The 11,598-nt window shown below is 49.0% G+C and overlaps 2 protein-coding genes across 2 annotated transcripts; both read left to right on the forward strand.

Annotated features, from left to right (window-relative positions):
- Positions 1-3,001: 3,001 nt before the first annotated feature.
- On the forward strand, positions 3,002-4,375 carry LOC136839273 (uncharacterized). The gene is made up of 3 exons (XM_067105077.1): positions 3,002-3,511; positions 3,689-3,751; positions 3,866-4,375. Exons 1-3 carry the CDS (start codon positions 3,002-3,004, stop codon positions 4,373-4,375), a joined length of 1,083 nt encoding a protein of 360 aa, XP_066961178.1.
- A 294-nt stretch (positions 4,376-4,669) lies between these two features.
- Positions 4,670-5,674, forward strand: LOC136839276 (uncharacterized). Its single transcript, XM_067105091.1, has one exon. It carries the CDS (start codon positions 4,670-4,672, stop codon positions 5,672-5,674), a length of 1,005 nt encoding a protein of 334 aa, XP_066961192.1.
- The last annotated feature ends 5,924 nt before the right edge of the window (positions 5,675-11,598 follow it).

Consider the following 11,598-nt stretch of genomic DNA (forward strand, 5'->3'; position numbering starts at 1 on the left):
GTGAAGGTGTGGACCAGCGGCTGGTGGTCCGTGTAGATTGTGAAGGGCTTGCCCTCCAGGAGGAACTTGGAGTGCCGGACTGCCCAGTATACCGTGCAGAGTTCCCTGTCGAAGGTGCTGTAGCGGGCCTCTGTGGGGTTGAACCTCTTGCTGAAGAAGGCGGTGGGCTGGGGGCCACCGTCGACGACCTGCTCCAGGATGGCTCCACAGGCAACGCTACTGGCGTCCGTCGTCAGCTGGAGAGGAGCGGTGGGGTCCTGGTGGGCCAAGGCGGTTGCCTTGGTGAGGGCAGCCTTCGTTAGGGAGAAGGCCTGCTGCTGGCTGGGTCCCCACACTAAGGATTTTGGTTGGCCTCTCAGGGTTTCCGTCAGAGGGGCCATGGTGTGTGCGATCCCGGGGATGAACCTCCTGTAGTAGTTGACCATCCCGAGGAGCTCCTGGACGGCCTTGGCAGAGGTGGGGACGGGAAACCTGGTGACGGCCACGGCTTTAGATGTGAGTGGGCGGACACCATCCGGGGATATCTCGTGGCCCAGGAAGTCAGCTTTCTGGTTACCGATGGTGCGCTTGTCGAACCTTACGATGAGGCCGTTCTCCTGCAGGCGCTGCAGGACTGCCCGGATGTGCCTCTGGTGCTCCTTGTGGGACCTGGAAAATATAAGGATATCATCCACGTAGCAGACGCAGAACTTCAGCTCCCCCAGGATGCTGTCCATGAGCCGCTGGAAAGAAGACATAGGACCCAAAAGGCGTGATGATGGCGGTCTTTGGGACGTCCTCTGGCACGACTGGTACCTGGAAATAAGATGTCAAGAGATCCAACTTTGAAAATACTTTGGCCCCGTGGAAAGAGGCCGTGAGATCCTGCATGTTCGGCAGGGGGTAATGGTCAGGTTCTGTTGCAAGGTTGAGCGGCTTTTAGTCGCCGCAGGGTCTCCAGGAGCCGTCCGGTTTCTGCACCATTTGGAGAGGGGAGGCCCACGGGCTGGAGGCCTTCTTGCATATTCCCATCCATTCCATTTCGGTGAAGGCGTTCTTGGCCTCCTGAAGGCGCCGAGGGGGAAGCCTCTGGAACCTCGCGTGTGCAGGGGGCCCTTTGTTTTTATGTGATGGTAGATGCCATGTTTAGCTGGGTACCTGGCGGAGCTCGGGTCTGAACACGTCAGGGAACTCCTTCAGCTGCTGTGAGTATTGGTGGGGGGCGATGGAGCAGATGGTGGGCGCCTTGGGTCCTGTTGCTAATGGGAAGGACTGGCAGGAGTCGGTGTCGACGAGGTGCTTCCGACCGACGTTGACTGCCAGCCCGAAGTTGGCAAGGAAATCCGCACCCAGGAGCGGGGTCCTTACGTCCGCGACGACGAAGTCCCAGGAATACCTCCGGCCAAGGATGGAGATCGACAGGAGCCTGGTGCCATAGGAGAGGATGGGGGACCCGTTGGCGGCCGTCAGGAAGGCAGCCGGGTCCGGTGCATGCTTGCGGTCCTCTCTGGACAGCAGGAAGATTGATCTAACGGCCCCCGTGTCGATCAACATCATCCTGCCGGAGACGGTGTCGCAGACGTAGAAGCCTACTGGCTCTGGGCCCCTGGGTTCTTCTGTTGCCATGGCAGCCTGTCCTGCTGGCCACTGCTTCCCCCGTTTTTTGGACGGGCGAATGAGCACGGCGGCTGGCAATTCCGGGCGTCCCTGCCGAACCGCCTGTGGTAGTGGCAAGGACCCGGGGGATTCCACCTGCTGTGTGGCATTGGGCGCCTCCTGGTGACGGCGTTTACCCCCTCCTCTGTGCCCTCCTCCTGCTGGATGGCGCTGACGGGGAGTGCGGGCCCTGGTGCCCGCTTCGTTGCCTTCACGGAGTCTGTTAGGTGCTACGCCGTGTGGATCAGGACCTTGAGGGGCATGGCGTAGGGCTCAGGGATTTGAGTGCGGACCTCCGGGAGGAGCTGACGGAGGAGGAGCTCCCGCGACAGGCTTATTTCGAGTTGTTTTCCACTGCCGTCGGTGTCTGGGAGGGTGAGGAGGTCCTGTATCATGCCCCATGACTCCATGACGCTCTGATCCTGACATGGGCTGACGGCGAGGTTGAGGGCGTGGGCAGCCCGCTCGGTGACCGGCAGGGAGCATGTCTCGAGGAGGGACTTTTTCAGGAGGCTGTAGGTGAGGGGGTGTGCGGCGGACACCCAAGGGACGAGTTTCGTGTAGATCTCCGGCAGGGCATTGAGTACTGTGTCTGCTTGTAGTACCTCGTCGTTGAGTTCCGCCAGCCTGAATTGACTCTCGACCCTTTACAGCCACGCCGATGGGTTCCCCTGCATGAAAGGCGGCAGCTTTATGGTCAGGGCGGCCTTTGCTTGTCCTGCCGGACAGGGCCCTGGGCAGGGGGGAATGCGGGCCACGGGCAGGGGTGTGGAGGAGCACGAGGGCCACGGCGCGTGGGCGGGCGCGGGTGATATGGGCAGGAGGTAGACATCTGAATCCGCGAGGTTAGCAGTTAATTGAACGAGGGAGGGGATGTCCATGTCCATGCTCGCTCTTGCCCTCTTAACTGGAGTGGGATACTCGCGTCAAAACACACTTGGAAGCGTGCCATGTGAGTCCGTTAATGACGCCGGTGATTTGCCGACGAGAGTCAGCATGCCCGAACGCTGGTTACAGTGCTGTAGCGAGACCGTTAGGGGTGTTGAGTCTACATTTTTTATTAGTCAGTGTTAATTTGTAATTTGTGCAGTATTATTTGGTATTAAAATTGTTCAACATTGTTTGTATTAAGAGGTACTTATTTACCAAGATTAGTTTGTATTTTGTGTATGACTTAACGTCAGTAAATGTTGTTAACGGGAATGGCGCCTTTTAGTAACCTGCCTCAAGTACACTTTCCTTGTTTTACGAAATCTTGACGTGATGCTTGAAGCAGTGGCCATTGAGAGAAGCGTACATTTTGGTGCCCAGAACCCGGGATTTCTTTGGTTGTATGCAGAATCCCAACCCTGATAAATAAGGCAAGATGAAGGAAGGAAAGCTGAGGAAGAGCCGGTCGGCCGCCAGTGGATGGATGACCCGTTCATCGAATGCACTGATGGATTTGCTTGGCGATCGAGAAGTGAGCAAGGTAGAACTGCAAGATGCTGTGGATGGCTTTGATCGACATATAGCTCATTTGGGTGAAGTGCAGTCTGCCCTGGAGCTAGAAATTGGTGACCCACAGGACTTAGAAGAAGACATTGAGTATGCTGATAAGTTTCGGCGTCAGGTAAGGGTTCCTAGAATACGGGCTGCCCAAAGGTTATTAGCCCTGGAGAAACTTGAGAAGCCACCAAGTGAGAGTGGGTCTGCGGATTCTTTAGGCCAATGTAATGTGCGACTGCCTAAATTAGAATTACCTAAGTTTAGTGAAGTTTTGACTGAATGGCAGTCATTTTGGGACAGATTTGTGGCATTAGTAGATGATTCTGATATCCTCATTATTAGTAAATTCTGTTATTTACAGTCACTGTTAGAAGGGGAGGCAAAATCAGTAATACAGGGGTTATCCCAGACTAGTGCTAATTACCCCATAGCCTGTAAAATGTTAAAGGAACGGTTTGGTAGGCCTGAACGTACTATTTTTGCACATATTCAGGCCCTTCTTGGTATCACTATGCCTGCTAAGAATCCTAGTTCTAGAAATGTTTCCTCTTTGTGGTAATTACAGGATGAACTTTTAACACATGTACATAGTTTAGAGGCATTAGGAGTGGATGGTAACCAGTATGGGGTATTTATGACGCCTGTTATCCTGTCTTGATTACCTCCTGACATTCGTTTGGAGTGGTCCAGAGAAGGATCTGGACATGAAAGGGACCTAGATTGGTTATTGAATTTTTTGCAGGGAGAAATAGAGCGCCGAGAAAGGTCAGATACATTTAAGGATATCAATGCAGTAAAGACTGATAACCATAGTGTTGAATCTGAGGAAAGAAGTAAATTTCAGGGTTCTACCTCTGCTCTTCAGACCTCTTCGGAGGTGTCCTTTTATAAGTGTATGTTTTGTGGTAAAAATCACAAGAGTGAAAATTGTTTTGGTATCTTAAAACTTTCCATTGCTGAACGTGAAGAGGCCATTCGGAGTGCTAAACTGTGTTTCAGATGTTTGGAAAAAGGTCACATTTCCAGAGGTTGCCAATCAAAATGTGTAAAGTGTAAGGGAAAACATAATGTTTTATGCTGCACTGGCAATAAGACTAAAGTGTATAATAAGAATGATCAAAATGTAAGTGGTGCTATGTCTCAGGATAATATTAATGAAAATGTAACTCATGTTGGGGTAGCTCATTGTGAACCTAACCTAAATAACAGTGTTAACTCAATCACGCAGTGTGTTGCAGACTGCAAAGGTTAAGGTGTTGGAGAAAAAAGGTATATGTGAAGCTACACTACTATTTGACACAGGATCTGATAGGTCTTATGTTTCCAGTAAATTTGTAAAAAGGGTAAGGCCTTAGTGGATAACTTCTGAGTACATATTATTTTCTTCATTTGGAGGAGGTAAAGCTTCCAAGGGTAACCAATGTAATGTGTATGAGATGAGTTTAGTTAGTTATAAGGGTGAGAGTCATTCTTTAATGGCAGCTGAAGTAGCCTACCTGACATTTGCGCACCATTGTTCCGCCCTAGTGTTCCTGTTGAGGAGGTAATGGCATTTTCTAAATTGCAATTAGCAGATGATTACATGAACAACCGCCATGTAAATGTTGATATTTTGGTAGGCCTAAATGCCTATTGGAGATTTATGGTACCTAATAAAACTCTACAATCTAAAAATTTAGTAGCTCAGGAATCTGTGTTTGGGTGGGTTTTGTCAGGGTCTTGTAATATTCCTCTGGACAGAGTAAGTGTAACTTCCCAGCTTTTATGTATAAATAATGTATCTGAGTCTGATTTACATAAATTTTGGGGTCTTGAATCTGTGGGAATCTCTTCAAAAGAAGCTGTATCCAATGAGTTTTCATCCAGTACTGTTTTACAGAAATTTTCTGATAATGTAAAGTTTATTGATGGTAGGTATGAAGTGTCTTTAGCATGGAAATCTGATGTTGCTAAACAGAGTTTGAAAAATAATGAAAAACTAGCACGTAAGAGGTTGGAAAATTTAAATTTGAAATTTGTTAAAACTCCTGGTTTAAGGGAAAGGTATGATGAGGTTTTTGAAGAATATGAAAAATATGACATTATTGAGGAAGTGCCACATTCTGAGATTTCCAGTATATATCCTGTCTATTACTTACTGCATCATCCTGTTATCCGTGAGAGTAGTAATTCTACCAAGGTAAGACCTGTTTTCGATGCTTCAGCTGTAAGTTATAATGGTATTTCTTTGAATGACTGTTTGGAATGTGGACCTTCTCTCAATCCTGATCTTGTTGAAGTTTTGATACGATTTAGAAGATGGAAGGTAGCTTTAACAGCAGACATAACTAAAGCTTTCCTTCAAATCAAGGTGCAGAGGGAAGACCAAGTTGTTCACAGGTTTTTGTGGCAAAATAAGGGCATTGTCCATGTAATGAGGTTTGTTTGTGTTCCCTTTGGTAATAAGAGTAGCCCATTCTTGTTGAATGCTACAGTTAAACATCATTTAAAGTCATATCCTAATTCTGAAGTAGTTGATGAACTGAATTGTAATCTGTATGTGGATGATTGACTGTCAGGAGCTGACAGTATTACTGAAGCTTGTGTAAAATTTGATAAAGCCTGTAAGATTATGTCTGAAGCTGGTATGTCTTTATCTAAATGGAATTCAAATTTTAAGAGTTTAGCAGATAAATTTAATGAAAACCCTAATGACTGCTGTGGAAGTAAATCTATAAAAATCCTGGGTATGCAGTGGGTTTCCGCTCATGATTATTTTTCATTTAGTGAAGTAAATGTTAGGTCTCAGATGGGTGTGGTGTCCACTGAGAGAAGTGTTCTCAGCCTAATAGCCAGATGTTTTGATCCTCTTGGACTTATTAGCCCATTTGTTATGTTTGCCAAAATTCTTTTTCAGGATGTATGGAGAATTGGACTTAAATGGGATGATGTGTTACCTGAAGAGTTGCATTGTAAATTTCAAAGGTGGTTAAGGGTTTTGAGAAACTTGGCTCATGGAAGGTTCAGCGATGTTACTTTGAGGATCTTTCATGGAAAGACCTAACAGGTTTAGAGCTTCATTCCTTTGGGGATGCATCTGAAAAGGGATATGGTGCTTGTGTATATTTGAGAGTTCCTTTGCAGGATGGTTCCTTTAAAGCTTCCCTTGTTATGATCAGAGGTAAGGTAGCTCCTATAAAGAAGGTCTCACTGCCTCGTTTGGAGTTGCTGGGGGCAATGCTTAGTGCCCGGCTTCTAGTTTTTGTCAAATGTGCCCTTCGTTTTAGGGAAGATGTAACTTCATATTGCTGGACAGACTCTATATTTGCACTGTCCTGGATAAAAGGAGACCCTAGTAGATGGAAACCATTTGTAGCAAATCGAGTCATGGAAATTCAGAGCTTAACATCACCTGATTGTTGGTATCATTGCCCAGGAAAGGATAACCCTGCTGACCTCATTTCTAGAGGAGTGTTTGCTGAACACCTTGTAGCTTCAGATCTTTGGTTGGTAGGCCCCCCGTGGCTTCAAGAGTCTGAGTCTTTGTCTTTGCTTCAACCTGAACAGTTAAGGATTTCATTAAGGAATGAAAGTTCTGAGGAAAATGTAGCAGCTTATATAACTGTGGATTCATTTTCCCAAGTATTTGAATTTTCTAGATGGAGTAAGTTTCAGAAAGCCCTTAATATAGTAGCTTGGACCTTAAGATTTATTAATAATTGCAAACCACAATCTGTTAAATGCTCTGGTCCTTTATCATATTGTGAATTAACTAAATGTAGGATGGTTGATTGTGTGTGATGTATGTTGTCAGGAGGAGAGCGGAATTGGCGCCAATGTTTCCCGCGCGTCTGCACCTTACTTGCAGTCACGCCTCTGTACTGATTGGACGTGTAATAAAGCACTGGAGTGTCCCACTGGTTTCCTTCTGCCTCTAACATGGCGCAGTGAGTAGGATATTGTAAAAGGATAAGGATGTCTACACCAGGAGACCGTCTTTCACGACAAGGAGGGCACGACGATCCTCCAGGGTGCCCACAGTACTCCCGTTGGAGTGGCGCCAAGATCACCAGCTCTTCAGCATGTGGTTGCCGAAGGCGAGATGCGTTACAAGCCCTTAATGACCGCTTGGCTACAATGGCGAGTGGCTTGTGTCTACAGAGCAGTCCCAGGGCCCCAGCCCCACCACTACCAGAGAAGTGTGCTTTGGAAATGTCGTCGGCCTCCTTCAGGACTTGGAAACGGTCCATGACACAGTGGCTTAGGCTATATAAGCTTCAACCAACGGATGCAGTTCAACACATTAGGCTTCACTGCACCCAGAGTTGCAACGTACACTGGATGCCAGGTATAGTGATGCACAGTGGGCTAATTTGTCTCAGAATGGGCTTTGGATGCTATAGGGGCCATGGTTCTGCGTGCTTCAACCAGGCCGTGCATTGGGCTGAGTTTTTGTGTATATGCAAGGACATGAGGAGTCAATTAGTGAATATTTTGCAAAGTGCTCTCAAAAAGCCATGGATTGTGGCTTCCAGTGTCCTAGCTGTCATAGCGATTTGTCCGAATATATGCTTATTAGGAAGCTTATGGTAGGTCTAAGGGATGAGATATTGAAAAGAGACCTCTATAGGTCGTGTGATTCCATTTGTAGTGTAGATGCCTTAAGGGCAGTGTGTGCGACATATGAGGCAGCCCGCAAAGATGCTTCCATGCCCCAGCATGACACATGGCATCAAGAGCCACGTGCGGCCGATGTGGAGACAGACCCCAGCCCCCCTGAGTGTGCAGCGGTGAAGAGTGGTGAGAGGTCCTCAGTTTCCATCAATGCTCGTATGTGTGGGAACTGTGGAGTGCAACATGAGCCAAGGAAGGTCTTGTGCCCGGCGAGAAATAGTGTTTGTCATGGCTGTCAAAAAATTGGCCACTTGAAACTGTTCTGTAGGAGCAAGAAGAAGATGGTGAGTGATGCCCCTGCTTCGTCAGTAACACTGGGAGCGGTCACCGCTGGGTACAACCCAGTGTGCAGCCTACTATACAAGTGATAGTGTCCTCATCAGTGCATGGGCCTAGGCCTAAGGGTCACAAGCCTGTACGGGCTGTGGTAGACACGGGGCCCAAGTGTGTGTTGCAGGCCCCACTTTGCTGTCGACCCTCATTGAAAGACCTGCCCTTTCACAAAACCACAGGGGCCTACGTGATGTTGCCAATGTTCGATTGGAGTGTATGGGGACTGCCCCTCTTCGCATTCAGTACGGTGCCAGGACAACCGTCCAAGAAGTGTATTTTATCAAGTCTGCAAGGTCTTGCTTCCTTTCATTGGCTGCTTGTAAGGACCTTGGCCTCGTGCCCCAGTCCTTTCCCCACCACCTACCAGTGTCAGCGAGCCTCGCACTGGAGCATGAGGTCCCCATACCCATTGGGCCATCCCTGCCCAAGCCCTCATCCATGCCTTTTCCACCAGTGGAGGAGAACGTCCCAAAGTTGGAGCAGTGGCTCTTGCGCCATTTTTCATCATCAACTTTCAATACAGAGAGGGAGCCCCTCCCAGTCATGGAGGGCAAGCCGCACCATATTCACCTACTGCCGGGGGCAACCCCCTATGCATGCCACACCCCAGCATCAGTGCCAAAGCATTGGGAGTCAGAAGTGAAGAAGCAGTTGGACCAGGACATCAAGAAGGGCATCATTGAGGAGGTACCCACTGGTGAAGCAACAGAATGGTGTGCAAGGATGGTCATTGTTGCCAAGAAGTCAGGTCAGCCCCGCCAAGACTGTGGACTTTCAACGCCTTAATGCCTCCTGCAGGAGAGAGACATCACACCCCTGCTCCTTTCGACATGATCTCTGGGGTGCCTTTACATTCCTTCAAGACAGTGGCAGATGCGCATTGGGGCTTCCACCAGGTGGAGTTAGATGAAGAGAGCCACAGACTCACAACCTTTATCACACCCTGGGGGCGTTACCGGTACAGAAGAACACCCATGGGACACTGTTCAGCTTCAGATGCCTACACCAAGAGGTTTGATGACGCCATCAAGGACATCCCCCAAAAACACAAATGTGTGGACGATACTCTTCTGTATGACAACAGCGTCGAGGAGGCCTTCTGGCACACCTATAATTTCTTGGACACGTGTGCTAAAAAGGGCATAACCCTCAAGCCAGAGAAATTCAGTTTCTGCCGAAGAGAAGTGAACTTCGTCAGATTCCAGCTGGGATGGGATTCCTACAGGCCCACAGAGGAGAGTCTAGCTGCCATACGGAGATTCCCTATGCCAGACAACCCCTCTGTCACTGACATCAGGTCATGGTATGGCTTTGTCAACCAGTTGGCACCCTTCCTCGCCACTGCCCCGCTAATGGAACCCTTTAGAGACCTCCTGAAGAAGTCTACAAGCAAGGATGTGTACTGGGATAGCAACCTACAAGAGAGATTCCGCCAAGCACAGGAGGCCATATGCAAGCTGGCCAAGGATGGGCTGGTATACTATGACAAATCCCGACCTACAGCGGCCCTAACAGATTGGAGCAGGGATGGGATTGGGTTTGTCATCCTGCAGCAGTACTGTGCTTGTGCCTCGGCTGATGCCCCATTTTGCTGCAAGGGTGGGTGGCGTATTGCCTTATGTGGGAGCCGCCATTTGTCGCAGGCTGAAGCTGGGTATGCTGCTGTTGAGGGAGAAGCCTTAGCTGTCACATGGTGTCTCAAGAAGGCCAGGCTACTCCTGTTGGGCTGCCCCAACTTACTGATCGTGACTGATCACCGCCCGCTGGTCAAGCTCCTGGGTGATAGAGAGCTGAAGGATATACTCAACCCAAGACTCTTCCGTCTCAAGGAGAAGACCCTACAATACAGGTTCCAAGTAAGATACTTGCCAGGAAAGAGGAATTGTGCTGCTGACTTCTTATCACGCTTCCCTGCTCTCCGTTGCGAACCAGATGACAAGGATTCTGAACTTGAAGAGGATATGACTGCTGCCCTTGTCGCTGCTTCGGCCACCGCCCTTGAGCAAGAATGCCTCATACTGGATGAGGAGAGGGTCAAAGAAGCAGCCTCTAAAGACCCTGTGTACCAGCTGCTGGCAGCTAAAGTTGCAGTAAATGACTGGCGCCCGCAGAAGGCACAGGAGGTGGCCTGCCTACGTCAGTTTTACTCAGTTAGGGACAGGTTATCTATGGTAGAAGACCTGATAGTCTACACTTACGAACAAGGATGCCCACGCCTGCTCATCCCAGAGGAACTTCGCCATCAAGTCATTACAGGCCTTCATGCAGGACATCAGGGTAGACTCCATGCTCCGCAGGGCTAGACAATCGGTTTACTGGCCAGGGATGGAAGGCGACCTGCAGAGCCACAGGGATGGATGTGCCTCTTGTGATGTACATGCTCCATCACAACCTGCTGAACCATTAGTACTCACACCACCCCAGAATACCCATTCCAGTCGACAGTGGTGGACATGCTACAGTTGGAGGGCCATATGTACATGGCCTATGCAAACAGGCTCACCGGGTGGCTGGAAGTGGCACACTTCCCACATGGCACAACGTCATCAAGAATTATATCAGTCTTGAGGACATACTTCACAAGATGGGGAGCACCAGAGCTAATCTCGACAGATGGGGGCACAAACCTCATTAGTGAAGAGACCACATCATTCTTCAGAAAATGGGGGTTACGGTGCGCCTGTCGTCAGCCCATTACCCCAGTCTAATGGAAGGGCCCGAAGCAGCAGTCAAGACTGCCAAGAGGATCATCAGGTCTAACATAGGCAAAGGAGGCAGCCTCGATTGCAACAAGGCATCCCTGGCAATTCTTCAGTACCTCAATACACCCCTAAGGGGTTTGACAAGTCCCCAGCACAGCTCGCTATCAGCAGGCAGCTCAGAGATGGAGTGCCAACACCCAGACAGCATTACAAGGTGGAGAGACACTGGGATGAGATAATTCAGCGGAGGGAGCTACGAATGGCAGAGTCCCAAGAGGAGACCCCACCATATACTGGTACCAGGAGCTTCTACCCTGGTTGTAGGCTGCAGGGTAAGAGTGCAGGATCCTGTAACCAAAACCTGGGACCGATCTGGGTTGGTAGTGGAGTCTAAGGGCCACCGACAGTATCTCATTAGGCTGGATGGAAGCGGTCGGGTGTCACTTAGAAACAGGAAGCACCTGAAAGTGTTAAACGGCAACCCCAACGTCCTCAGCCATTCCCCAAGCCTGGAACCTGCTCCACCTCGTCCAAAAAGGCGCACAGTGCAACCCTCATGGATGGGCGAGTATGTCATGGGTGATATCGAGCGTTAACCCATGCTTGTGCTTGTGTCACCTTGTACAGTTACATTTTGTTGTCCCTTATGCTCATTTTATCTTTTGTTTTCAGTAAGCTGAACTGGATAGAAATTCTGTTGTGCAAACATATTTTATGCATGTACTATATATTGTTGCCATGCATGTCCTTGTATGTTGTGACACTCAGTGTTAACCATTGCTTTTGT

Source organism: Macrobrachium rosenbergii, chromosome 1 (assembly GCF_040412425.1).
Source record: "Macrobrachium rosenbergii isolate ZJJX-2024 chromosome 1, ASM4041242v1, whole genome shotgun sequence".
Classification (NCBI taxonomy): Eukaryota; Metazoa; Arthropoda; class Malacostraca; order Decapoda; family Palaemonidae; genus Macrobrachium; species Macrobrachium rosenbergii.

Coding starts and splice junctions, on each gene's coding strand:
- LOC136839273 (XM_067105077.1), top strand. CDS start 3,002: ATGAAGGAAGGAAAGCTGAGGAAGAGCCGGTCGGCCGCCAGTGGATGG. Junction 3,512..3,688: donor TAGAAGGGGAGGCAAAATCA/GTAATACAGGGG, acceptor TGGTAATTACAG/GATGAACTTTTAACACATGT. Junction 3,752..3,865: donor TGGATGGTAACCAGTATGGG/GTATTTATGACG, acceptor AATTTTTTGCAG/GGAGAAATAGAGCGCCGAGA.
- LOC136839276 (XM_067105091.1), top strand. CDS start 4,670: ATGGCATTTTCTAAATTGCAATTAGCAGATGATTACATGAACAACCGC.